General features: G+C 35.5%; 3 protein-coding genes across 4 annotated transcripts in view; 2 read left to right on the forward strand and 1 right to left on the reverse strand.

Annotated features, from left to right (window-relative positions):
* The window catches only part of LOC142337409 (anaphase-promoting complex subunit 10-like), a 273,473-nt gene that overhangs the window by 30,621 nt on the left and 215,403 nt on the right, over positions 1 to 27,449 (reverse strand). The window lies entirely within an intron of this gene.
* On the forward strand, positions 1,216 to 14,621 carry LOC142337406 (uncharacterized). The gene is made up of 13 exons (XM_075386581.1): positions 1,216 to 2,565; positions 2,738 to 3,104; positions 3,415 to 3,566; positions 7,732 to 7,914; positions 8,349 to 8,634; positions 9,164 to 9,344; positions 9,722 to 9,832; positions 10,149 to 10,350; positions 10,864 to 11,172; positions 12,428 to 12,587; positions 12,917 to 13,079; positions 13,536 to 13,765; positions 14,098 to 14,621. Exons 1-13 carry the CDS (start codon positions 1,806 to 1,808, stop codon positions 14,396 to 14,398), a joined length of 3,405 nt encoding a protein of 1,134 aa, XP_075242696.1. The 5' UTR covers positions 1,216 to 1,805; the 3' UTR covers positions 14,399 to 14,621.
* LOC142337407 (sialin-like) lies at positions 14,696 to 16,405 on the forward strand. The gene has a single exon (XM_075386582.1). It carries the CDS (start codon positions 14,849 to 14,851, stop codon positions 16,331 to 16,333), a length of 1,485 nt encoding a protein of 494 aa, XP_075242697.1. The 5' UTR covers positions 14,696 to 14,848; the 3' UTR covers positions 16,334 to 16,405.

Consider the following 27,449-nt stretch of genomic DNA (forward strand, 5'->3'; position numbering starts at 1 on the left):
AACCGACACAGCTGTGCAGCACGATAACACTAAATATTTGGCATCAACATATGAAATTGGTAGAGTTTTCTGGAGACACTTGTAAAATACATTAACCGAACAGTTTATTATTGCGAAAAACCACAACTGAAAACTAACTGCCTAGCCCACAAGTTCGTTTAACCAAGCGATATCAATCTAGAACCAGGGAATCTATTGTAGAACGAAATCAAAAATTTACACGCAAACAATTCAATCCCTAACAAGCCTCATCCAAAGATGGCCGCAATTTTGGGATCATGAAAACATTTTTCTTGTCTCTGGGCAGGAAAACAGCCATTCTCTAATTACAAATAATGGCAAAATACAAAATCGACAAAAAACAGAACCTTTCGAGAACAGTTTTAAATATTACTGAAAATATGTTCTATCTATAAATCTAATACCCATAAAGCAGCGCCAACCTAATATCAACAGAAACTAACAAGATAAAATTTGACCGAAATTTACGGAAAATCATTATCAAATATACTCCGCGCTCGATCCCATCTGTACAAAGGAAAATAAAAACCCCAAAACTTTTTTCCTAACCCTTTCAATGATGCAGCAAAATATAACTTTCTGCTTTCCACTTTTATTCAACAGTTTGCTTTCGCTAAAATCCGAGGCTGAGAACGACATAAAAATGCTAGTGGCACCATTCTTTATTGTCATTATTAATATCATTATAGACTTAGGACTATTTATGAACTCTAAAAAAGCTTGAAACTGACCCAATTCTCTCATTTGCACCATTTTTGCTGATTTACCCACAAGATTCAACCTGAATTGACCAAACGAACGTGTGCTTTATCAATCATAAATGACCAGATTGCCTAAATTAAAAATAGGACTATTCAATAAAACTAATCATTGCCTCATTAGATGTGAAAAACCTCAATCAATTACAGTTTGTCAAATGAAATCAGTGTAGTGATCAGTTTCGGAATACAACCAGCCAGTTGTCAAATTCAGCTTTTTTGTCTTCTGCAGGCCGAGTTGATTAACAAAAACGAATATTTCCTGATCTACGGTTAGTCGTTTTCAACTTCAAAGTACGCGGGAAGTAATGCACCGAAATATACAAGTCATCAAAAACTGAACAATGGCTCAACAATTTGAGCGTCTTTAATTGCCTTTAAACTATTTATTTTTCTGCATATTTTGATGAAAATATATTGAGTTTTTTAGTTTCTCTGTCGCCATTTTACGCCTTTCTATTTCTCATAATAGGTTAGATGATTTCCTTACGGGTTTCTTTTCCCTTTAAGATAGAAGAGGAAAGGGAAAAGTGATTTTGCACAAACGTTCGTCCCGTAATACACAATGCGCGCAAACGTAAATACCAACCATATTATACACATCGAGTGCGTTGGAATAAAAAACGCAAAAACGTCAGCTTAAAACGCACAATTTAAAATTTTTCAACGTGAATAAAAGTGAGCGTATACTTTTACCATAATACGTTGCATACCATTGGTTTTATATTTTTGTCTAGTGTGGTATTAAAACCACGCATTGAAACGTAGGATGAATCATCGGTCTAAAATGACATAATTAAAAATCTAAACTGAACAAGGCATACAATTTTAAGACCGCAAACAATACGTGTGTACCTCTGAGCAACTTTAGTGACGTTTGATTTGAATGAATTTGCACAATTAAATTGAATAGACTACTTATTATACCTCAGGCGAATTCTTAAAGCTGTCGTTTAATTCATCGTAGCAGGTTTGTTTTCTAAATTTTAACAACTTTAACTGAGAAAAGCTTCGAATTATACTACAATGAGGCGTTACATGCCACAAGAGAACCTCAGCTTTGATTACGACGAAGACCATCCAGGCCGGGCAGATTCTCGTGGCGATCCAAGCACGAACACTGCAATTCCATGGCGCAACCCACAAAACTATCGCCAATTCCAAGACCATTACGATAACCCTGATCAAGACATCAGTGAAGGACCTGAGAGGCCACCCGCACCAACAAACTATGTTGACTCTCAAGTCCCAAGAAACTATGACAGACCACATGATGCTATGGACTACAGGGACCCACGCGGACCGAGAGACCAAAGAAGCTACGGAGAACCGAGAGATCCCAGGAGCTACGGAGAACCAAGAGATCCCAGGAACTACGGAGAACCGAGAGATCCCAGGAGCTATGGAGAACCAAGAGATCCCAGGAACTACGGAGAACCGAGAGATCCCAGGAACTACGGAGAACCGAGAGATCCCAGGAACTACGGAGAACCGAGAGATCCCAGGAACTACGGAGAACCGAGAGATCCCAGGAGCTACGAAGAACCCAGAGATCCAAGAATGTATCGCGACGACAGAAATTTCCTACGAGAGAATTATAACTATGGGACGGGACGACAATTTAACAGACACGATGATCCCTATGAACAAAATCACAATCGCGACTACCGCAGACCTGATAATGAATATTATCAAGCTGATCCGTATGACTCCTACTACCAACCACAAAATGACCCCAACAACCGGCAATATTATGAAACCTCCTCTAATAGGCAACCATATCAAGGTATTCATTCATCTAATTATTTTAAATTTTACATATTTGTTTTTCGGGTTATGACAAAGCATTTTGCTTAGCTACGTCTTTACGTAGCTCACATGAAACAACCAAATAGCAAAAAATATCAGAATTGAAAGCTTTACTGCTCGACAATTTTACAACTAATCATATTTTTCAGGAAAAATGGAACCAGAACCCGAGCGATTGCGAACCCCCCGAACACCACTGAGCCACTCACCTGATTACGTGGATCCTAAATTTGGGAAGAGGCCGGTTTATGACTTCGGTTTTGGAGCCGGCCAGAAATTGGGTCTGCGCCCGTCCACACCACCCCCGACATACAACGAGTCGGCTCCATATTTCCCGGGTACATCTGAAAAGGGTATTGTAGATGAACCCAAAAGTGTGTACACAATATCTCAGCAGGAGTTGCAACAAGCACCACCTTCTAGAGACGGGCAGAGACGCGTTGAGGATAACCAGTCAATGTACAGACGCAATAACCAAAACAGCGACGGTGTTAACCAGAGGCAAATTAATATGCGGTAAAATTAATTCATTAAAAAAAACAATTAACGCACGGAGTTCGGCCTGCTAACTTCTGTAGCCTATGGATTTTCACCAACGCATCGAATTCGCCACTCTTGGAATTTTTTAAGTACGAAGTTTTTATGAATTCTTACGTCTCTATAATTCTTAGAAGGAACTTTTTTCTTAATTATTTTATACACTTATAGGCTAATGAAAATCTACCTAAATTTTTTTTACACATCACAATATTTCTGCGAATTAATGGAATGATGTCGCTAAAAAATATATCAAGTCTAATTTTAAACATAAAAAATGTTAACACAGAGAAGGAGCACACCCAGCAATTACGAAAGCATTCCACAATGACAACAGGAGTATTGCCTCATCGAATGGAGGACACAGGACCAGGTCGACAGGAAGTGGCTCTGAGGTCACCAATCACAGTCACTCGTTTGTACCCCCATCGCTTCCAAGAAGTTAGTACATGAGATTGACTATTTATATCTCAACCACGATTTCCTTTGTCTGGAAAGTCAGTCTTTGCGGAATCTTTTGGAAACGTTGTATTCGAACTTCTACTCTAAAAACATTGCTGGCAAATTGCCGCAAGATAGCGCCGTTGACGGACATCGGGATCGAAACAAAAAAAAGGAAATTGACTATTTTGCCTAAGTTTCAAAAAGTGTTCTAAATCGGTGTGCAGTTTCATTTATATTCTAAAAACTATACTTTTTTCAGCTTCTAAACTTAAAGCTATTCAGTTTAATACTAATGTCAGCCAGCAATTGCCCTAATGGACATTGATAACCTATTGAACTGACTTAATGACTTTATCGGAATATTCCGTTTCTTTTGATTTTGCTCTCTTGACCATATTCGCTACATTGCGTAATTCCATGCGTGCAAGAATTGAAATCCATTCATTTGAAACAGTGAGTGAGGTAAGTCACGAGTCCAACGTGAAAATCGTGACTTATGCGAACAGAAAACCGTGATCAAAAGGTAAAGTGAATTAAAAAAAACATAGCCGGAAGTCTCCGAAACCGACTCGAAGTACACAGGCCCCAGCCAAACACCCAAAGAATAAAATAGCCCTGCTAAATAAATCTACGAATCATTTTTTAACAATAACAGAGGAAAGATAACATGTGAACGGCCAAAAACAATCTGAAAAAAAAACTGATAAAACTCCATCCCTTAGCGCCACCAAAACCACTTTTTCCAAATAAATTGCAACATAAATAATCTTCAATCAATATCTGACCATCCCTTGATACCATCCAAAGAAACGCTACATACACAGAAGACCGAGGAAAAGGGAAAAAGTTATTTACAACTGTTAAATATGTAACTCCAAAAAAGGTGAAATGCTTCGTCTCAATTGTTTTTCGTGGAATCCATTAATTAGCTCTTCTACTCAATCAGTGCACTTTGCAAATCCAGTCCGAGAAAAGCTAAACAACAACGAGGCAAACAACCAAAAGTCGGAAAGATACAAATTTAAATATTTTTTTAAAGTAAAAATTGCGATGTATAAAAACTTGAACTGTGAAGTCTTAGTAGCAATACATATATAATAAGTCTAGGTTATACAGTGAACAAAAAAACGTTTGCCAAATGTTTAATTCTGAAGAAACAAGCAAATAAACTGAAAAAGGAGACGAAAATAGGCAAAAAATAAAGTTACCCATTTTTTTACACTAAGATCAAGCAAAAAACTCCCCCGATTCAAAAACAATGGAATAAGATTACAAAAACTACTGCAAAAGCATCGAACAGAGCAAAATGGCAAAAAATCTCGAAATATAATGATTTATATAATCAAAAAAGACTTCCAACATGCTAATACTAGTTAAGTCGATTCACACAAGCACCGTTATACGATAAAACTCGAAGAGTGAAAACAAAATCATAGCTGACAGACTGTCAGTAAAAAGCCGCAGTAGCTGCGTAGATCTGCAGTCTTAGGAAGATAGTAAAAGAAACAAACCAAAAACGAAACCTAAATCTGAGATGTTAAATTTTGACTAAGAATCGGTTTATATTTTTGCTGCTTCTATTAGCTGCTCTCAAATGCCCTTCAATTAGATTGACACGCACACACTGACTTCTCTTTGAAATTAAGAAAACAACGTCATAGCGATGAACTCATTTTGCGAATGAGCTAAGTCACGTGTGACCAAAAACTTGATCACGAGAAAGAACAAAAAACTCTCCACTAACAGTGAAAAATGACGTCACGCACGCATATCAGTTGAAATTGCACAAACGAATAAACAAAATGAAGCTTTGAAGTGACTGAGAACTTATCAATCATTGTGACATCTAAAAACAGCAGGACAGGTCCTGTCACAGTTAAACGAAATTTCACTTCACTAAAAAACAAGACCTAGAATGGACTATGACTATGGCTAAACCATTTAACAAAACCAGATAAAAAAATCAAAAATCAATGTCAAAATGCCTCATGTGAACAGAAAACCACTAGCAAGAAAACTAATTTCTGTTCAAACACCATTTTCACACTCTACAATTAGAACGAAAAATTTTCACCAGCAGGACCTCTTCCGTTTTCGCTCCACTTCCTGTTTCGGCGTGACCAAAATCACCAATTGATTTGACTTCAAAAATCATGAAAACCTAAAAAATGGTTATTAAAAGACATTTCCCAAAGACTTCGAATTTTAAAAACCAAGAGAGTCCAATAATAGCTTCAGCTATCGCTTTGCGGCTATTAAAAAACTGTTTTGAAAAAGCCGCACGTGATCAACCAATCGCTCGCATAGCAAAATGTTTTCAGACCTTCATTTTTCGTTCTCTCTCACAAAAATACATGAGCTAAAACCGCTCTAAATTCTCTCTCTGCTTTTGATTTTTGTTCAGCAGATTGACCTAAACTTCTTTTCACGAGCGTCATTTGACTTCCTATAAAACACATCCTCTAAAATAAGTCATCGCTAAAACAAAGTCCGATGAACTCTGGAAACGACTCGAAGGAGAAAGTTGACCACACAAGCTGACATGATGATTATATTACTTATTAACAATCATTCTAACAATAATATGAAAATAACATAAATGAACAATGAAAACATAACTTACCAAAAAAGGTGATAAAGCATCTGATAAAACTTCGCTATAAGTTGCAACTCCATAGCACCTAATGGCAAAAGACCATGCGACATGTTTACTTGTTATTCATTAAACAACTACAAATCGGCAAAAAACCGAACAAAAAATTTCAAGCAGAGAAACGGAGGCAGGGGAAGAAATTGAAGGACAGAATAAAAACAACATTCTCTACAAAATTTCAACAAAATTTTGCTACAAATAATGAATAAAATGCCAATATGCTACTTACAAACCATCATTTAAAAAAACTTTTACTACTACTTCTGTTCAAGCATATATCAATCCAACACCCTGCCGAATTTTACAATAAAAAAGCGTAGAAGTTAGTTAGCAAATGTTAGTAATTTGTATTATTTTTCATTAAGACCTGCCCTGTCTAGAGTCCATTGACTTCCAGCAACACCTCCAGAAAAAGTGAATAAAAGATTGAACAGTAAAAATTAGCTGAAAGCACAACCAGAAGAAATTAGCAATAATAAACAAAAAATACAGACAGAATTCGACAAAATTTGCATAAAAGCTACTCATTAATCTTTTCCAAAAGAATTCAAAACCTACAATTCAAACAATCAAAAGGCAGCAGAAACCACTAATTTGAACCCTATTCAGTCTCAAATGCTATAAAAACGTGATGAATACAAAAATTAAAAACTTGAAACAAAAAAGCTCGAAAAAGTTTATGAATTTTGTGATATTATGAGAACACATAGAACCAAAACAATTCATTCGAGCAAATACGGAATTCAAACGCTCTCAAAGCAATCGTCAAGTCGTAATAGGCTAAGAAATTTATCAAAGCTTAGAAAACTGCAAAAATAAAAATAATTTGAAATTTCTCACTGAAGCTGTTATCACTTGGTATCTAAGGACTCCTTTAGTAAAAAGCGTCTGTTCAAATCCCATACAAAGCAGTAGAACAAAACAAAAAACGAAAACTGCTAAAATCGCCTAAAATTCAGCAAATTAGCCGAAAAACATGCAAATTGGTATGAAACTCATATTAATTACCAGGAACCTTCAAACCACTATAAAACAACCGTAAAAATAATACAATATCACAATCAAACTTCCCAGCCGAAAAAAATAAGAAGAGACAGTTTTAAAAAGCCGCACGTGAACAAAAAATTTCGGTCGCTCACAAATTTTTTCACTCAATTTTTTGCTCCATTAAACCTCGCCCTCTCCTCTCCTCCGGACTTGTGCATTTTCACTCCCATAAGGGTTCGTGGTTTGAGTTGCCCAATAAAAGGTGACGCTATCTACAGCAATTTATATAATCATAGGTGTAAAAATATTAATTATAGATGCTCATTTTGTATAAGGAGGGGTAAGTTTTCATTGTATAAAATCCTACAACATTCCACCAGGAAAATAAATTCCTTTTCCTATAGAAAAATTTCAAGCATTTTGAATATCTTAACATTCAATTTAAAAAAAAACACCTAAAAATCCTCAACCCAAAATATGACACATTGCGTCTTGTGATGTCTCCAAGGCTGCAAATTTAAGGTGATAAGACACCAGTTGGGGTTGAAAGTGCAGCTAGCAAGAACAAACTGGAGGTGATCAGAGGAGGGAAGGAGAGGGAACAATGGGACAACAAAGTGCAGTACCTCCTGGCAGTGGTAGGGTACGCAGTAGGATTGGGAAACATATGGAGGTTCCCTTATCTCGCACAGAAAAATGGGGGAGGTAAAATCACTAGATTGTCTTTCAACTTAATTATCACATTTTGTCACTATAATTACGAATGTCACATACAATTCAAATGTCAATTTATATATAGGTTGCTCAACTTTATACTTGCCTTTTTATTTTAAAAAGGGTGCCAAAGCTACTTCGCAAACTTTCAGGCAGAACCAAAAGTATTTGATTGTGAGAATCGTATGAAGCAAGACCTAAATCAAATTGAACGTTGATTTTGTAAATTTATACCACGTTGTTGGAAAATGTCAATAATATCTATTGACCTTACATTACACAGGACTTTGAAAACAATCGACAAAAGATCTCCACAATAATCCTTATTAAAATTTCAAAGCTAAAATGCACACTCATAGGCTAAAACTATCAAATTGGTTAACAATCAAGTGATTGGAACTTACTTTTGCCTAAACTTATTTCAGGAGCGTTCCTCGTGCCATATCTCTGCATGTTAGTAATAGAGGGTGTGCCTCTGCTAATCTTAGAATTGCACATTGGGCAAAGATTCAGGAGAGGACCTCTTCTGGCCTTTCGAGACATGAGCAAATATGCAGTTGGAATCGGAATGGCTTGCATGGTCTGTTCGTTTCTCTCGGCATGTTACTACAACACTGTCATATCATACTGTATATTCTACATGGGAATGTCAGTTAGATCAACACTAGCGTGGAAATCGTGCCCTGGTAGCCCGGGCCAAAATGACACCCAGTAAGTAATCCGGTCAAGACAAATCACAGAAAAAAAAAATTTAGGAAGCTAATTTTAATCACAAAAATGGATTGCTTAAGCGTTATGGCTGATTGCCGTGTCATTAGTTGAGGACTTCCGACTCATTAAAGCATTTAACTAAAATACAAAAGATTGTTTATCAACTGAGCAGTCCCAGATAACTATTAAATTGCCCAAACAGGAATTTGAACATAGGAAGCAGAGGAGCTCAGATTAAAATTCAACTCAAGAAAATTCTAGCAAACCGTTGAATCCTTATCTCACCCGTTAAGAGGGGAGCGTTCTTTGAAAATATCTATGATCGGTTGTGAACCAAAATTTCATTTTCGAAAACTCAAGATCATTATTATCCGCTTTCCAATCTTGCAAGGGAATGCATAGTTCTTCCTTTCTTGAAATATTTTGAATAAACCCATACTTAGGGTCAATAATTTATATACCCAATAAAATCTAGGGCGAATAGCGTAAAATTGAGATATCCTCTCTTCCATGGGAACAGTATTAACAGATACGAAGAGTGCACAGCCGGTGCAGGTCCTGCTTCCTACTTCTGGTATCGTGAGACCCTGGACATTGCAGACTCAATTGAAGACCCTGGAGGCATCAGCTGGAAAGTGTTTCTGTCTACTATGGCAGCCTGGATACTCATCTGTGTCTGTCTGGCCAGAGGAATCAAATCTTCAGGGAAAGTCAGTAATTCCTTACTTCTTCAGAGATCGGAGAATTGGTCCAAAGCAACTAACGATTTTCATTCAAAATTTTTTAAAAAATTATATTTAGGCTGAGTTGAAGATGCAAAAATATCTTCAAGCGTAACTAGCGAGGAGAATAACTGAAGCTTTAGTCCAGCGTGCTAAGGAAATCTCCGAAATTTTCCGCAAAATGCGAACTGCTGAGCAGTCTACCGAATTTTCTATCATATTTTAGCTGTCATTTCTTCACATTCCGTGTACATGAAAAATTGAGCAATTTGTTCTACTGAAACCCCAGATTTCTTTTACTTGTCCGTAAAAATTCTTTTATGATGGTGATAATGTCGATGAAATGATGCGTTGTGATTGTTCAGGTGGTGTACTTCACAGCTACCTTTCCTTATTTGGTGTTGACCATCTTCCTATTCAGAGGAATCACTTTAGACGGAGCGGGAGAAGGTCTCAAACATCTCTTCAAGCCAGATGTAAGTTCGACATTCTTCAAAAAGTTCTGTGCTGTAAAAATTCTACAAATCATTCTGCCATAATACAGTCACCAGAATTATCTGGAAACCATTAAATTGTGGCAAAATAGTATATTTGATTAATATGTGTGATTTGGATGTTTCACTGGGAGTCTCTCCATATTTTATCTTCATTCGATTAGTTTCAAATACAAATAGCAAACGTAACTTAGTTTTTCAGTTCTTATAATGAGTCTCATAAAATAAATCACTAGTGGTTGGAGACTAAAAAAGACAGCTATAAACATTCTCTCCACACATTATCTTTTGTTTTCAGTTCTCGAAAATCTTTGACGGCCAAGTTTGGAGAGAGGCGGCTAGTCAGATCTTCTTCACTCTCTCACTCGCAGGAGGAGGATTGATCTCTATGTCCTCTTACAACAGCTACAACAATAACTTTGCCAAAGATGCTCTTATAGTTGCAACTGCAAACTCTCTCACCTCTTTATACGCTGGAGCTGTCATCTTCTCAATAGTTGGTAAGATTTTTCTCTTTTCTCTTAATTTTTAGTAAACTTTTTGTCAGTAAAAAGGTTTTCAATTGGATGTTTCAATTGACGTCGAATTTATTGCATTAATTATACTATATCTTACCAAGCTCAGCATTTCGTTCGCGCGATGAATTGAAACAAATATGAGTGAACTAATTTCAGAAATTTCAACGTATTGACGAATGTATTGCACTTCTGTGGTCTCAATGACGGGATTTTGAAACCACCGATGCTGATGCTAAATAGAAGCCTTTGGATAAATGATAAGTTTCTAGATAAAAACAAACAAGATCATTAATTCGGATTAGTGGAACCTCTTTTATATTCAACACATGCCACTTGTCTAACTTCTTGCTGCTTGACCAGCGCGACTGCATTAGCAGCCTCCCCTATCAAAATTTAGCCCTGATTATGGTGTATTTAAGGTAATTAGGGAGGGAATCTGAGTGGGATAAAACCCAACCATCCGCGCCAAAATATCACCAACTGATTTTACTACAGGTCATATGGCAACTGAGAAGTTCAAAGAATGCAACGATGCTTATGATGCTCTTGGACTCACTGACGAAGAGAACACGTGTAATTTGAAGAAGATCATGTCTGAAGGGGTGTCTGGGAGCGGGCTAGTTTTCATCACAATCGCCCAAGCATGCACTGAATTCGGAAAAGCGGGTCCTTTCTTCTCATTCGTGTTCTATTTCATGCTCATTACACTCGGCATGGACAGCATGTTTGGAATTTTAGAGGCAGTTACAACTTCATTGAAGGATTTGAGCTTGTTCAAAAATGTGAAACAAGCTGTACTTGTAGGTATGTTGCAAAATTTTATTATGATTTAAGGTACGTTGTTTTCCTCGCAACTCTAGAGAACAAAGAGTTATTAAGTCTTCTTTGATAGTATATACTTTACTTTATTATGGAAGGTGTTACGCTGATAAAAATGTACATAAATCATTTTCAATGCAAAATTAGTTTATTCGGCTAAACAATTTTGAGAAACAGATAAAGGATTTAGTTCATTTTTGGGACAGCGATCTGCAAGTTGGATTTGTCAACGCCATCTTTCGAGTTACATCACATTTTAAATTGTAGGCTGCGAACAGGGCATCAATTTCCAGTCTTCGATCGTTTAATTAGTTTCAGGTATCGCTTTTCAAATCGTTCAAGGCGCAAATAGTCTCCGAGGACTTATCGAGGATATTTCATATGCATTGACTAGATTTGATCTGGTCTAAATTTTCGTTAGGTGTCACCATGCAGCATATCTTTTGGACACTGACATCTACTCAATCTCTTTTTTTGTTTAACATGACCTTCCAATCACGGTCATTATTTAGGGCAATAAATGACAAAGAGTCCTAATCATAAAAACTACGTCATTCATTTAGCTGCATTAATTTATGTCATTTCGTCGGCGAAAGTCAGTGTCTGTTATATTGTCACTCTCGTGCAATTATATGCAAGCTTTCTCTACCGTCAATACAGACTAGTACTTCACCTACAGCTGCGTGAAATTGATTCGCCAAGCAAACGCCGCCTCGGCGGGTAGAAGCATTTACTTTAACAGGGGTTCAAACTCCAGTAGACATCAGGACAATTTCACCAGTCTAGCATCAAACCATGCCGGACACCGAGAAATGTTGCCATTTCTCTTCCCGATGAGCTTTTCCCTGTTCATTCGCCATTACTGAGGGATTCTCAGTTGATTTCTTTTCCTCCCCTTACTGATATGCTTAAGTTAAGGGGGTCCTCTCGCCCAATTCAGGTTATGTAGTTGATTGTCTCTTAATTGGTTCACTGACCAATATGAGACAGAAACCGATTCAGCAGTTTAAGAACCGCCCTTCACAATATTATGTCTCTTAAAGTTTCGGCGAATCGCACTTCGGAGATTAGTGAGCTGTAAGAGAACTTAATGCAATCCGGGGTTTGCTTTTTATCGCGTTTTTGAGGACGAAAAGTCGAATGGATCAGATTAGAGGACTAATATAGTTGCTACAAACTTCGTTTGAGAGCAATTAACTACTCCCCCTGTACTTCGGTGTCTATTTTATTCTTATTTCAGCTGTATGTTGTGGGTGCGGTTTCCTTCTTGGCATCACCTTTACCTCAACCACAGGGGAGTACGTGTTCCAGATGTTTGACGAGTATGTTGCCTCCTTTCCACTCTTCATTATAGCTCTGTCTGAGGTAATCGTGGCTGGATGGCTCTACGGAATTGACAAGTTAGTTTGACTCTAATTACATTCGAGTAATAAAAGACAGGTTAGATCACCGTGCAACTGAAAATTCTACAGAATAATATCAGTTGTTACTACCACCTCATTAAAATTCAGTTGGCTCTGCATAGCACTGCATAATAATTGAGCATTTTTGTCAAAAATCACATTTTTGCCTTACTTTTTTTGCCTCAAACATTTTTGCCTCATACTTGCAACAAACAAATCCCAATACAAAACTCGACAAGCCAAAGAGAATAAAAAAGCTGGCACCACTAATTGTATAATCCCGAGCGATAACACAGTGCCTATACAAATCTGCATTTTGGTTTTAGTTTCGCTCAAGACTTCTACCTTATGACAGGACATCGACCCTTTACGTTTCTTCTAGTGATGCTCAAATTTATCTGTCCTATCGTCATGATCATCATCTTCATCGTCAACATAATCTACTTGTTGATAGACGGGGCACAATACTCCAGATACGACAGAAATACCGTAAGATTTATCTCAAATCCCATCTGTTATCTACCAGGGGTGGGGTGAAGGGAGTGTTCAGACTCGTAGGAACAGCCCTTCACGCCATGAATTCATATCTTTAAAAGAGTTTGGGCGAATCGCATACTTAAGAGTCTAGTGAGCTGAAAGGCTCTAAGAGAACTTAATGCCCTCCGGGCGTTGCCTGTTGATCCCATTTTTGAGGACGAAACGTCAAATGGTCAGATTAAAAACGATATCAGACGAAAATTCGATAGTACGAGAAACCGCATGGAAAAAGACCATCAGGACTAATATAATTCCTACAAAACTTCCTTTGAGAGCAATTAAAAATCAGCAATGCCGAGGTTGAGCTTATCAGTCGACAAAAATTGATCCAAAAGCGTCTAGGCCCTGTAACTGTCAAGAGACTATAATGAGAACCAGCCATTCTCACAGCCAAGATTACATTTTTAGGGCTCAACTGAAAAAACGGACTACCCAGGGTGGGCAAAGTTTATCTGCTCCATGCTAACACTAATCTGCACAGCGTACATTCCTATTATGGCCACATATGTCTACATAACCAAGAAGAAATTGTTCTCAGATGATGAAACGGAAGTATTCCCAGAACAAGAATTGTTCAAACATTATGATCTTGGTGCCAAGGACCCGTACTACCCTCCTGTACTCTTCAAGCAATTGAGGCAAGTATCAAATTACAGTACTTCCATATTTTAGCTTTATGGGCCAGTAAATGAATTTCATTTTCCCTGTTTATTCGGCTCTTCGATTTAATTTCAGGGTTAAGTGGTATCATTTGCAGTATATCCTTTCAAATTTTCAAATATTGAAATTTCATGAAAATTCTATAACAAAATATTTCAAAAATCAATTTCTTATTTCTAAGCAAAGCCTCAATATTCAGTGCATTTTTAAGTTGAAGCAGCAAGTAAACTACATCAAAATTTGAAGCGCGAACGCAATTTACCGAGATGTTTTGGTTCTTTTTATAGATTAAATCCTAAATTCTGCTTAGAAGAGACATCTCCGTGTCCGACGATATCCGAAGCCGGCATCGAATGAACAACTACTCTGAAACCAAATCAGACAAGTCTCCAGTAGACCGGGAAGACGTCTCAATTAGAAGCAAACTTGCTTCCGATACTTCGAGTGTCAAGAACTACTCGCAAACACAGCAGGGTTCCTATAACAAACCCCGGGGTGATATAGAAATGCACCACTCGCCAAATGAGCTGTATACAAACCATGGTTATCTCAGAGATCCTGGATTCCAAGAAGAAACTGTTATCGATGACAACGGTCATGATTTTTTCTGAACTATGGCAGAGATCTTAGAAGCCCAAAAATTATGCTCTATTTTTGTAACTTTGACACTTTTTTACCCTTATTAACAATTAATTTTGTAAAGCCTTCGACATGATTGAGAAATAAACATTGACAAAACCTTCATGCGATCTTTAAATATTGATTCAATATCGTTCAATGTTGGCCAAATATATCTGCAAAAGATCTTAGTTAATTAACATTTTCATTGTTTTATTTATTTACAACCGCAATTTCATTGCTACGCTATATAATATTTAAAAACACGAAACATTCGGTAGACTCACGTGAGCAAACATAAAACTCCCAAAAACAAACAACAACGCGATCAGGTTCAGTAAACACCTGACGTAAATAAACAATTTTATAACTACTCGCACTACCTTTAGCTTGAGATCTTGTTACAGTTCACACTAGTGTTCTAAATATTGATCAAAAACGATATGACGCCCCCAATGGGAACGGACAGCGAGAGTCAGCTTTTGATTCCCGAGAAGTCAAGCACGAATACTGAGTATAAAAATGTTACTCTGATTTCAAAACTTACCTCAACCCGTTTCCACTTAGCCTATTTGGGTTTCATAGGATTCTTCATAGTCTTTGCCATAAGAATAAGCATAAACGTTGCAATAGTGGCTATGGTTAAAAACTCAAAGAAATCATCATCGACGAATTCACAGTGTCCGTTAAGAAATTCCACAGCCTTTTATGAAAGCAGCCCTGTGGTAAAAGAAGGCTTTGATTGGTCTTTGATCGAACAAGCCAGAATTCTCAGCGCCTACTTCTACGGACGTTTATTCACTCAAATCCCAGCAGCAAAACTTTCGGCAAAAGTCGGCGGAAAGCACATTTTAGGTTTTGGTATTCTGGTCGCAGGAATCCTAACAGGTCTTATAGTACCCGCTGCATTCATGGGTCCTTATTGGGTGTTTTTCTGTCGCTTAACGACAGGCATTGTTGACTGTGGAACGTTCACAGCCTTCTTCCAAATGGCGGGAAAATGGGCTCCAAAACAAGAACGCACAATTTTCTCCACGATGGCAATGTCTGGTGGCTACTTGGGCAACGTATTCGCTTTTCCACTGGTCGGCTATCTTTGCAGTTTAGAAATTATCGGTGGCTGGCCGATCGCGTTTATTACGATTGGTTTGACTTCGAGTGTTTGGTTTGTCGCGTGGTGCTCATTAGCGTACGAATCGCCTGCAGATCACCCGTGGATTTCGGTCAAAGAACGGGAGCTTATAGAGTCAAACATAGACAGTTCACCTAAAACAACTAAAAGCACACCCGATATTCCGTGGAAGCAACTCTTAACGAGCAAATCTGTTTTAGGATTGATAGTTGCACGATTTGCCGACGGTTCTTTTGGAATGGGCATTTCATCATGTTTATCGATGTACCTAGCTTACGTTCTTAATTTTAACATTTCGGCTAATGGGGTTTTGAATGCAGCGCCTTGGCTGGCTTGCTTTGTGGGGTCTTTTCTTTTTTCGAGCATTGCCGACTTCGTCAGAAATCGCAACTACTTTTCTGTTACTACAATTCGCAAATACAACCAAATACTTTCAACAATAATACCTGGTTTTCTCTTACTTGCAGCTGGCTATTCTGGATGCAGTGCCTCTGCAGCATTGTCATGTATTGCAATTGCGGGTTTCTTTTTCTCTGCGCACTTTTCGGGATCCGTATGCAATGTTTTAGACTTAGCTCCCAAACACGCCGGCATAATAACGTCATTTTGCAACACTGCTACAGCAATTGCTGGTTCTATGTCTCCGATTGTCGTGGAAAGAATTATCCAAACAGACATACACAGCGATTTACTGTGGCGAAAAGTCTTTCTTTATTTCGCAAGCGTTAGCTGGTTCGGTGGAGTAATTTTTACATTTTTCGGCTCAGGGAAAATTCAAGATTGGGCAAACTTGTAAAAGTGATCAAATCGCCACTGATTTAGTTCTAGTTTTAATTTTTTACAGAAATAATTATAACGTAAATATATTGTGTTCTCAAGTATTGAATGACTCAAATTTAGCACAAAGATTCTGTCAAATCCGAATAAGTAACTGTGATTGCAGTGAAAAGGTGCAAAACAGGACTTCAGAAAAAACCGGCCAGAATGCAGGAATAATCATTACAGCAATGCACAGAATTAGAAAAACTGCATTCAATCAATGATGAATAACAAAAACCTTATAGTACAAGCATGCTAAACAATCCAGTAAAGCACTTCAAATAATATCTGCAAGCAATTCAAATTTGAGCGTAAAACAAGCGTATTCTTCGAAGAGCAACTTTTTTTGGGTTTTTCACAATACAGAAACAATTGAATTCAATTCGAATAAAAAAGTTAAATAAAAACCCCTCCCCTAAAGGACTAGTCGGTCAACTCGGGGGCAGCGAGACAACCCATAAAAGTTATGAACATTGGATATTCTCTGCTAGCCCCCCCCCCCCCCGCTTAGTTTGGCAGCCCCACTTATAAGTTTAAACATAATGTTAAAGCTAAGTAAAATTATACATAAAGACATACGAACAATATGCATTTATTTTAGGCTAGCTCAGCTAGTTTGAAAGTATTACGTATTTCAACCAAAATTTGCTGCATAAAACTTAAGTATAAAAATTAATTTATTATATCATCTTTGGTGTTATCGGTGTCATATACAAACACCAAATCCAGAATTGATTTGAATTATATACTTTTCTATTGAGTGAAAATTATATAGCTAAAATGGATTTTAATTGGTTCATTAGATTGACATACCAAAATAATTGAAGTTGCATGGCATAAAACGGTTGGAAGAGATAGAAGAATAGAACCAAGTTCCAAAGAGTTGTTTTGAAATTGAGAGAATCAGAGGCAAACTGCTCTCAGAACTGCATCTGAAATTAGTAGAAAAGATAGAATTAATAGTGTTCAAAGAGGGTGACAGGAAAAGAGCAGAAACATAATATAAATACAAAAATTCAAAACTTAACCATTTGTTTTAAGGGAACGCATAGCTTTATTTTTAAAATATTGTTTAAAACCGTGAATATGAGGCAAAAAAGTTTGAAATTCGCATTGTCTACAAAGAAGGTTTACTAAACAGATACTTAATCAATTTTACCTCGTCAATCGTGCATTTAATATATACAATTGACAATCATAAACGCTTATATTTCACAGACAATACCTGCCAAAATTTAAATTCGCATTTATCGGGACTGGATTTAAGGAACATAACAATTCATTTAAACCTCCAAATGTGCTTCAAAGTGATTCATCATTTTAATTGACTAATAAGTTTTCTCCACCTATATATTGATCTGTTCCTATATTTTACACATTTTTCGATGTCTATATTTTAAATTATCCCTACATTGATCCATTTCATAAATTTATCAAAAATCTTGTCATTTGAGACTAAATAGTTACATTCTTTATAAATGGCGGAAGTTGCTGCAGCTGCAAATGCTTTTGCAACAGCGACTAGAGGAACTGGTCCACCAACACCAGCAGCAGCGTCCCAAAAACATCAGCTTGACTCCATTCACGGGAGCAGTTACAGAAGACATTAGAGTATTCCGCGAAAAATTGGAGTTTTCCATCGCCCTTCTGTAACTACCAAACAACCAACAAGGTTGAATTTTAGAACTTAATCTGTAAAGTGGTGCTTAAAGTATTTTCCGGAATTATCACCTGCGAGAAAAAACTTATTTAACAATGCGTTACTATCACTTGGAAAATGATATTTGAGCGCAAATAGAGAGAAGTTTTCAAATTAAATTTTCAAGAACACAAGTTTAATTAATCAAAACAAATTTTGGAAGGTTTTCTGACAGGTATCACATGCCTTTCTAATATAGCATTTGCACACTTTGAAGGAAATGACTATTAAGCAGAACAAACTAGTCGATTACCGAATGCATTCATTTAAGGCGTGCCTACTTCTATAAGAATGAAGCTTTTGGCGCAAGCGGAAACGACAACTGTGAATGAGCCCTTGTGCATCAGTCTCAGAAAGACTGACACTAAAAGCATCTTTCCTGATAAAAATTTTATTCTACTACTGACAATATCTCAAGTGGCCTTCCAATATCATCGAACCACATTGGGACTGCTACAAACATTTTGGCGTCATGTCAAAAAAAACTCGGCAGAAATTGAGTAAAAAGCAAGTCTCCGTGGTCCGGTGAAATAGCAGAGATTTTCAAAGAGATAACTTTCGCTGGCGACGTACAATTCAATTCAATTCAAAATGCGGGAAAAACCGAACTCAGAATAACCAAACTTACAAACAGCAACAATTCGTTTAAACTAGTTGTAGTTTCTCTATTCAATGTGGCCGTTGTTACAGACCTAGCCCAATCATCTGTATGAATTAAGGTCAACCGGGCCACATACAGAGCAGTGTTGATTCAATTCTGTACCAGAGCAAGGAAAAAAATTGCCGTTCGCTAATATCCCAAGCCCTAACTATGCAGCAGAAGCCTTTGATTGCAGCACTAGCTAACAATAGTTATAATTCAATGCCGATAATGGGAACAAATTTTTTCTATTTGCAATTACATTTTCGAAGATGTTCGTTCATATTGAGGTATTATCAAGTGCAATTTTAAAAAGTATGCCACAAAATTTTACACTAAAAAAACCATCATGTGCTTGATTAACCAATCAAAAACAAGTAACAAGGATGTCATAAATATATTTATCTGTTTATTCACTTCGACGCAATAATTTGAAAAGTGCAACCTTTATATATTTAGAAACACGAGAACACGTTACAAAGAACATTTGGCTCTCAGATTTGAACATAGTTTGATTCTTCATAAAATTAAGTCTTTCATGCTAAATGTTGCAGATATTAAGATCTTCCGTGTTTAAATTAGTTGAATTTTCTTGACGAGAAGTCAGCAATAATACTAGCATTTGGCTGGGACCTTAAAGACTGGCGCATGAGATTGTTAGCACCAGATAAAATAGTTTATCACAAAGTCCGTTCTTAACTTCAAACCAAATTAAAATTACACTCCTTTTATAAAACCTACCCACTAATAGTTCTGAAAAGATTGTTAGTGCAACTAGTCCCACCCAGAAAAGAACCAGTTCGGCGTAAAACTCAAGAACCAAGCAACAACTTTACGGTTCGGCTGAGAATCTTGAACAGCCAGAACAGTTGTGCCATTTAATGTATAATTTTCCCCCCGTCTATCACGAGGCATTTATTATTATTTGAAGGGCTAGAGACATTTATTAAGGTGGTATCTGATTTTGATGAACGCGAGCGTCCCGTCAAATTGGAATGCGGAGGATGTACAACATACAATTACTGAGTAATGGAGATTCGTCAAGTTATGTCTTTTTTGGTAAAGCCAATTTCTGGTAAATGAGGCGGATTCTTTGAGAAAGGCAACCTGACTCTCACAGTTGAAGTGTAAGACAATTTTTTTGTAATATTTCGAATGCATGGTGTAACAAAACTATGCATGGTGTAACAAATCGAATGCATGGTGTAACAAATCATTTCTCTTCGGTGATTGGAGAAAATAATACATCGAGAATGATACAATTAAAGTTGAAATCCATCAGAAGACTTTGTGTGCTGTCTTTTTTGAGAATTTTTGGTTGCATGTACAAAATCTTTACTGATGGTTGACCGGCTTACGCGATCTTCGGGTTTGGTTACAGAACTTTGCTGCTTCTAGCGGGATCTTTTTGACGGCGTATTTCTGATCTCTTGCGGGACCATTGCTTCAGAAAAAATTTCAAAAAAATGTAAGATAAGCAGTGAAAAGTTAGCTTTTTCATTGCAAACTTTGTACATACTTTTGCGGTGAAATGCGGTGAAAGCAGTGAATGTATGTAAGTTCAACGCTAGAATAAGTGATGACCTTACAAAAATTCACCAACATTCACCGCCCTTACAAGGGTTGTAATAGTGCTGGATAAAACAGGGCTTCCAGCCACCAGTTCAATTTGGTCTATTCCCCCTCACGAATTCGGGGGAATAGACCAAATCGCCTGCTAACTGGAAGCCTGTTTTATCCACTACTTTCATTCTCACTCTGTACAGTCTATAAATAGTTCATGAAGTGATGAAAAAGAAAATTGCCTGTCATGATAAAATGGCTGCCACTATTAACAGAAATGACCATCAGCATTAGCAGAATGATATCAAACGAGTTAAAATTTCAAAAATTAGGCATATTTAAATGTTAGCTTGAAAGTTGAGTATTTAGTTAAAATTTTAGTTTAATTTTATTAGTTTAGATAATACAAAGCATTCAGTTTAATAGAAGAATTTAATTATTATTTTCTTTTAAAACAGCAAATTACTTTTGAAAGGATAACTCATTTTAAGTTAAAAATCATGTCCGGATATTCTAGAAAAAGAATGTTCTGTAATAATTCGCCATGAGTGGATTTTTTTATCCAAGGCACTTTTTTTGGCTGTTCATCATGGTTTTCATTTCTCTACAAAATAAGCAAAAGTTTTATGATGAACAAATGTATACCTGACGAAACACCAAAAGTTAAATCAAAATTTAAATCTGATCCGTAAAACGGCTTCGCAGATGGTGAAACATTGTTGAAGACCTATCAGGGGGAACCAACCATACCAAAGGTAGAGCATGGCCCTGTGGGATCAGGGAGAACCAGCCTCAACTATCCACTAACGGACTCCATCCGTGGCACGCCAAACGGCTTCACCGATATTATACTTATGAACATGCTCTTGAGCTGACTTCTAGTATGGGTGAATCTATATCTCTTAAAATAGATGCACAATCAACATCTTCCAAATCTAAACCTCAAGAAAGAAATATCCTAATAAATTTGACACCTATTACACTCTAGATATTGTTCCGGATTATCATAATGTTTTCCTAAGTGTTTAATATAATCTTTTACTTTAACTATATCTTTACATATATAACAAAAATATTCCAATTCTTTGCAATCACTACAACAATCTTTCCAATGATTTTTTTAAAACTTATCACACTTCATTTTTCACTTTCGAAAATTTTTTTTCCAAAATTTTCCCCAAGAAACTTCACCTTTTTTCGCTCAACTAACAGTAATGCAAACCTCTGCGACGTCTGTGACTTATCCTTTGAAACAAAGAAGGATTTATACAGGCATCAATCATATGATTCTAAACATAAAGAATTGTCAGAGAGAGTCTTTGGCTCTGAAGATGAAGCCCCAATAGATGTTAAACCCAAAGCTGAAAGGGTAATATCCCCATCACCCTAATCCATACTTGAAAACATGCAGAGAGTGTATTACTCAGAAGAAGAATATTACTTCCTCAGACCTAAACCTAAAGGGGCTTTGCCTTTGGTCCTCCAAATTGAGAGTAAGTCTAAAACTGAGAATTATCCTAAAGATATTTTTAAAACTAAACCCACTACTAAAGCTAATCCTCCAAATAAACCAAAATATAGTATCTACTCTAGAATTATGTTTAGGTGTGAAGAATGCAATGAAGAATTTGAAACCAAAATAGCCCTAAATACTCACTCACATAGTCATAATTGTAATTATCTAGAAAACACAGAATACTTCGATAGTTTGATATAAACTCTAGCCAGAACATGAAGGAAATTTATATTACTGATGATGCCGGAAATTACATTGAATTTAAAGATGAAGCTATTAATAACTCTTTAGCAGAAAATATAAACTTTTAGCAGTTTTGTGAAGATAAGAGTTTAAATATAAGATCCCAGCCGAGTGTGAGTTCAAGAAGAGAACCAAAGAAGAAGTTAAAACTACTAAAATATTTTTGCACACTGACTATAACGCAATAAATGAAAATGGAGACCTCACGCAATGGCTAAACTTTGAAAAGGAAATATATGAAGTCTATGGCTATGACTTTGAGATCCTCGGATTAAGAAGTATTCAGATATATATTGATTTAACTAAAACATTTATTGGTAGTTTTAAAGATTTATCCCCGGATCTCAAATAATCTAAATCAATATTAAATATACTCAATTTCAAATACAATTGCTTGCAATTAACTATTACTGCTTGGCTACATCAGGCCATGGACCTTGCAACACGTGAATGTAAATATCAGAATAAATTAATTGCAGCTCGACAACAACATGAAGATGACTTCAGCTATATATTAAGAATACAAAATCTATACAATATTAAAATTTGGATATACACACCTTGTGATGATGGCAAAGTTGAATTGCTTAAATCATTGGATGATTTTTATAAAGACAGAAAAGATGTAAGAATATTAGTTTGGCGGAATGGACAAACAGAACGCTGTGCCCTAATTAAAAACATGGAAACCGTGTTAGAACGACCGGATAAAATGATTTATAAGTTCTATTACTGCGATAGATGTACATATTGTTTTAACTCTCAAACTAAATATTTTAATCATATATGTAGCCACTCTTTATAAACAGAAATTGTTTGCCCCAAGAAAAAGAAATTTACTTTTGTAAATGAACGTAAGCGTCAGAATATAAAAAATATTATAACTGCTGATATAGAATGTTGCATTGTTGAAGTCGCAACTAATGACTGTGACACATACCAATAAGTGCGGGTTGCATCTGGCAAGGTAATTTCAAATACTACTTGGTCTAGACTGCATCAAAAGATTTGGTAGAGATCTATTAGAAATAGAAACAGAGAATAATTTCAAGTTAAACAAACCAATGATGTTTAGTAAAGAAGATGAATTATATCATGAAACCAATAACACTTGTCATATATGCAGCAAAACATTTATTAATGAAGTAGAAGATCACTGTCATGAAAATAGTAAATATAGAGGACCAGCATGTAGAATATGTAATCTAAGATACAAGCAACAAATTTCATTCCCGTAATAATCCATAATGACTCTGAATTCTTCAAACAGAATAATGATCAAAGAAAAGTAGATTACATACAACTAGCTGCCGGTAAGTCTAAGATGTTTATTATTGGTTGTCCTAAATTTTTAGATAGTTATAACTTCTTAGCTATGTCTCTAGATCAAATGGCAAAGATATACGGGTGAAAACTAAAACATTATATCCATATAAATACTCTCGTTTAGATGGATTGGGAAGGGCCTCCGACCTTGGTTACCCAAGCACGACAAAGTCATATGACAATTTTATAGGTAATCTAAATATAGGAGACTTCAAATCCTCACTATCTAATAAATTACCAACACAAGAATAGGTCGATAATTTTAACAAAGACAACAGTCATAAAACTGGTAAAGATATAACTGTAGATTATTTACAGAATGATGTGGCATTATTAGACTACTGCATGAATGAATATGTTAAATTAAGTATGAAAAAAATTGGACTCAACCCACTACATTACGTTCTCCTCCCGGGTTAAAGTTTTGATTGTTGGTTAATTTCAAGTGGTGTTACATTAGATACATTACAAGATAAGCAAATGCCAGATGATTTCGTTGAAGCAAAAAGAAGTGGTATATGTGGTATAATGGGTGATAGAGATATTAATAATGGCATTGGTAATGGCTATGGTGTTAGCAATGACAATGACAATGGTAATAACAAAAGCAAAAGCAATAGCAATAGGTCCACATGGTACATAGACGCAAACAAACTATATGTTTATGCAATGATGCAAAAGCTACCTTATAAAGACTTCGAGTACATTACTGCTATGGCAGAGCACGACCAGTGGTCAGTATCTCTATACACTATATTAACTACTCCAGATGATAGTGATCATGGTTACTATATAGTTTGTGATATCAATTATACTAATAGTTGTAAATATAGAACAGAACAATTAGCATTATTGCCCAATAAAAAGATAAATGATAATGAGCTAGGCTATACAGAAAGAGAGAAAGGTAGAGCGAGAACAGAGAAATTAATCTAAGATCAAAACGACAAAACAAAAAATATGGTTCATTATAGGATGTTAAAATTCTATGTTAAGATGGGTGTAAAAGTAACTAAAATTCATAGAGTGATTAAATTTAAACAAGATTACATATGTAGAGAGAGACTATATTCAAAACAATACTAATAAAAGAGCAACAGCTAAAACTGAAGCGGAAAGGATGTAAGGACATTAATGAACAACTCACTATATGGAAGAATGTGCATGAATCCTCTACACTTTCATCAAAGTAAGTTCTTAAACGACAGAGAAAAGATAATGCAAAGTGTAGATAAACCAATATTTAAGAATATAACTAAATATAAGGATTATAGCAAATTGAATATATAAAGAAAAAATAGAATTTGATTCTCCAGTATCTGTAGGTGTTACTATATTAGAATTAAATAAATTACACATATATGACATATTCTATAATATTCTTCAACTATCGCTCAAAATTCTCCAACTCCATTATTTGGATACTGCTAATTTTGTATTACACTTTAGCGAGGGCATGGTATTGTACCCGACGAACACAAGGACCTATCCAATATCGAACCACCAATTAAAACTAATTAAAAAGTTCTGGGTAAATTCAAACATGAATTGAGAAACAGAATATTAGTAGAGTTCACAGCCTTGTCACCAAAGACATATAGCTTTAAAGATTAACCAAATAAAACTAAAGAGAAAGAAGTAAAGAATTGTAACAATGCTAAATATGAAGATTGTTATAATGCGTTAATGTATAACACACAGAGAACTGTAGATAAATGTAGAATAAAAAAGTTGGTGATTACATGACAACGACAAAAACACATGAGATTAGTCTTAATAAATTTGATGATAAAAGATTCTATGTAATTAATAATAAAAGCTATCCTCATGATGAGAATCTTTATCTATTCAAAAGAGATTTAATGAAAAAGATTAATAATACTCTAATAGAGGTATTAATAAAATTAAGTTTAGATTAAAGTAAAGAGGCACTAATCTGTGAGAGAAACGAAATCCTTGGTACTCCAATAGCTTCGCTGATAAGTAATATTCTAGAACTAAACATTAATTATGATGGAAAGTTGATTGAAGCTGCTATTAGATTATATAATGATCTGTGAAGCAGGTTCCCTGATTAATTATCCTAATGAAAAACAAACTGGTTATTAATATTTTATAACCGACCATTAATAAAATGATCGATTGCAGACCTTGGTTTAGCAGTTAGTAGATAATAGATCATCATCTCCCACAAATATATTCCCATATAACTATTTCTTCTAGTTGATTTGTTTTTATTATTTTCTACTTTATCGTTTTACTGGTTTCCCTTTCATCTATATAATTAGAATAACTTTAAATTATTAACTCATCATGGCAAGGATCCTTGGCAGGGTTGATAAACTCTTCCCTAGTCCGATATTGTTTTCCAAAAGCTCAATACGTTTTTAAACTCAGAGTAGTTTTCTTCAAGAGAATTTTCATTATCCGTTTTCTCCTATTATATTTTTTCAATATAGAAAAGTGACTAAGCTAGATAAACTCATAGAATTAAATAAACTAGAAAAAAATACATAAAATAATAGAGTGGAAGGTAAATTAAAACAAAAAAAAAGTATTATGGTGAAATAGAAGAGTTATTTGATCCACCAACTAACATTTGAAATACCCATTGTGAAAAATGACAAGCCTATAATGAACAGAATCTGGCATTGGGTGAAAAAACATTAGGAGCAATAGATTGGCAAAATCAACAGTTAGATAAACAAACTAAAGTTATTAACAAAGCTGCTTCGCAGATCCAGGAAGCCGGTTCCCAGATCAGTGAAAACACTTCCAAGATTAATGCAACGTTAAAGAAAACCATAAAAGAAACTCAAGATATAGCACCAGCTTTTGTTGATACAAAGACAGCCAATATTCTTCATTTATTGGGGGTTCAAATTAATCCCCAATTCCCAATTAAAATTAAATCTGGTAGATTTACCGTCTAGAAGATTTAATATGAACAGTGTTAATATAACTCTAGAACAGGGTGCATTTTTAGTTGAGGATAATTTATATGAATTTTCAGATTGGCTTATCTTTTTTCTTACTAATCCAGATTTATTATAAGGCGGCATCGAGGAAAATGAAAACAAATTTAAAAGATTTTTACAAGATATTAGATATGATGTAGGAAAAAGTCAAAAGAGAAGCAGTAGATATAGGACAAAAAAAACGTATATTAGAGGTTTAGGAGAAAAACTACGGCCGGGGTTTAACTAAAGATAAACTCGTCAATCATAGCTGTAACTTCGCAGATAGTCTAATCTGCAAAGCCGGTTTCCTGATGGAAAGATTAGAATTACTTATACTAGAAACAAAACCTGGGCATGATTGAAGATATGATGAAATCTTAAATATATCTAAACAAATATTATCTATGAATTTTATTATTCAAGAACAACTAGACAATTTTGTTTTCAATTATGGTAAACAAGTTTTGGTGGCAAAACAACAACAATGTACAATTAAAACGAAATAACAATTACTAGCTACAGAAGTATTTAGTCATAAATACAAAAGTTTAAAAGAGAAAGAATAATACCATTAAATAAAGATGGAACATGGTCAGCTGATTTAACTGATAAGTCATCTCTAAGTAAATACAATAATAATAATAATTTTATATTAACAGTTATAGATATTTTCACAAAATATGCATGGGCCAATGCATTGAAGAATAAATCTGGTTTAACTATGACTAATGGATTTAGTATTAGATGAAAGTCCACATGGCGGCTCTGAAAGTCGAAAAACAGAAAAGTTATTGGTAGATAGAGGTAGTGAGTTTTACAATTAAACATTTAAATCTTTACTTAAAGAAAATGAAATTGAATTTTATTCGACTTATCGTGATTTAAAGGCTAGACTGTGTTTATAGAGAGATTTATTAGAACATTATTACACTTAAATAATAAACCAATGTTCATCAATGGTGATGGTTATTGAGTAGATATATTAAATGATGCTGTTGTAACATATAAAAATAACGATCATTCAACAATTGATATGACACGCGTTGGTGCTTCTATTAATCCCGATAAAGCTAAATACTATGTTAAGTCCACCAAAACAACCCCGAAACCTAAAGTCGGTGATTGTTTCAGGAATGCTGACAAACG

Source organism: Convolutriloba macropyga, chromosome 4 (genome assembly GCF_964194025.1).
Source record: "Convolutriloba macropyga chromosome 4, txConMacr16.3, whole genome shotgun sequence".
Lineage (NCBI taxonomy): Eukaryota > Metazoa > Xenacoelomorpha > Acoela > Convolutidae > Convolutriloba > Convolutriloba macropyga.

Bases quoted from the DNA above. Each gene is read 5' to 3' on its own strand.
- LOC142337406 (XM_075386581.1), top strand. From the start codon at position 1,806: ATGAGGCGTTACATGCCACAAGAGAACCTCAGCTTTGATTACGACGAA. The intron at 3,567-7,731 runs GTTAGTACATGA...TGCAAATTTAAG, and splicing joins ACCCCCATCGCTTCCAAGAA to GTGATAAGACACCAGTTGGG. The intron at 13,766-14,097 runs GCAAGTATCAAA...AATTCTGCTTAG, and splicing joins GTACTCTTCAAGCAATTGAG to AAGAGACATCTCCGTGTCCG.
- LOC142337407 (XM_075386582.1), top strand. From the start codon at position 14,849: ATGACGCCCCCAATGGGAACGGACAGCGAGAGTCAGCTTTTGATTCCC.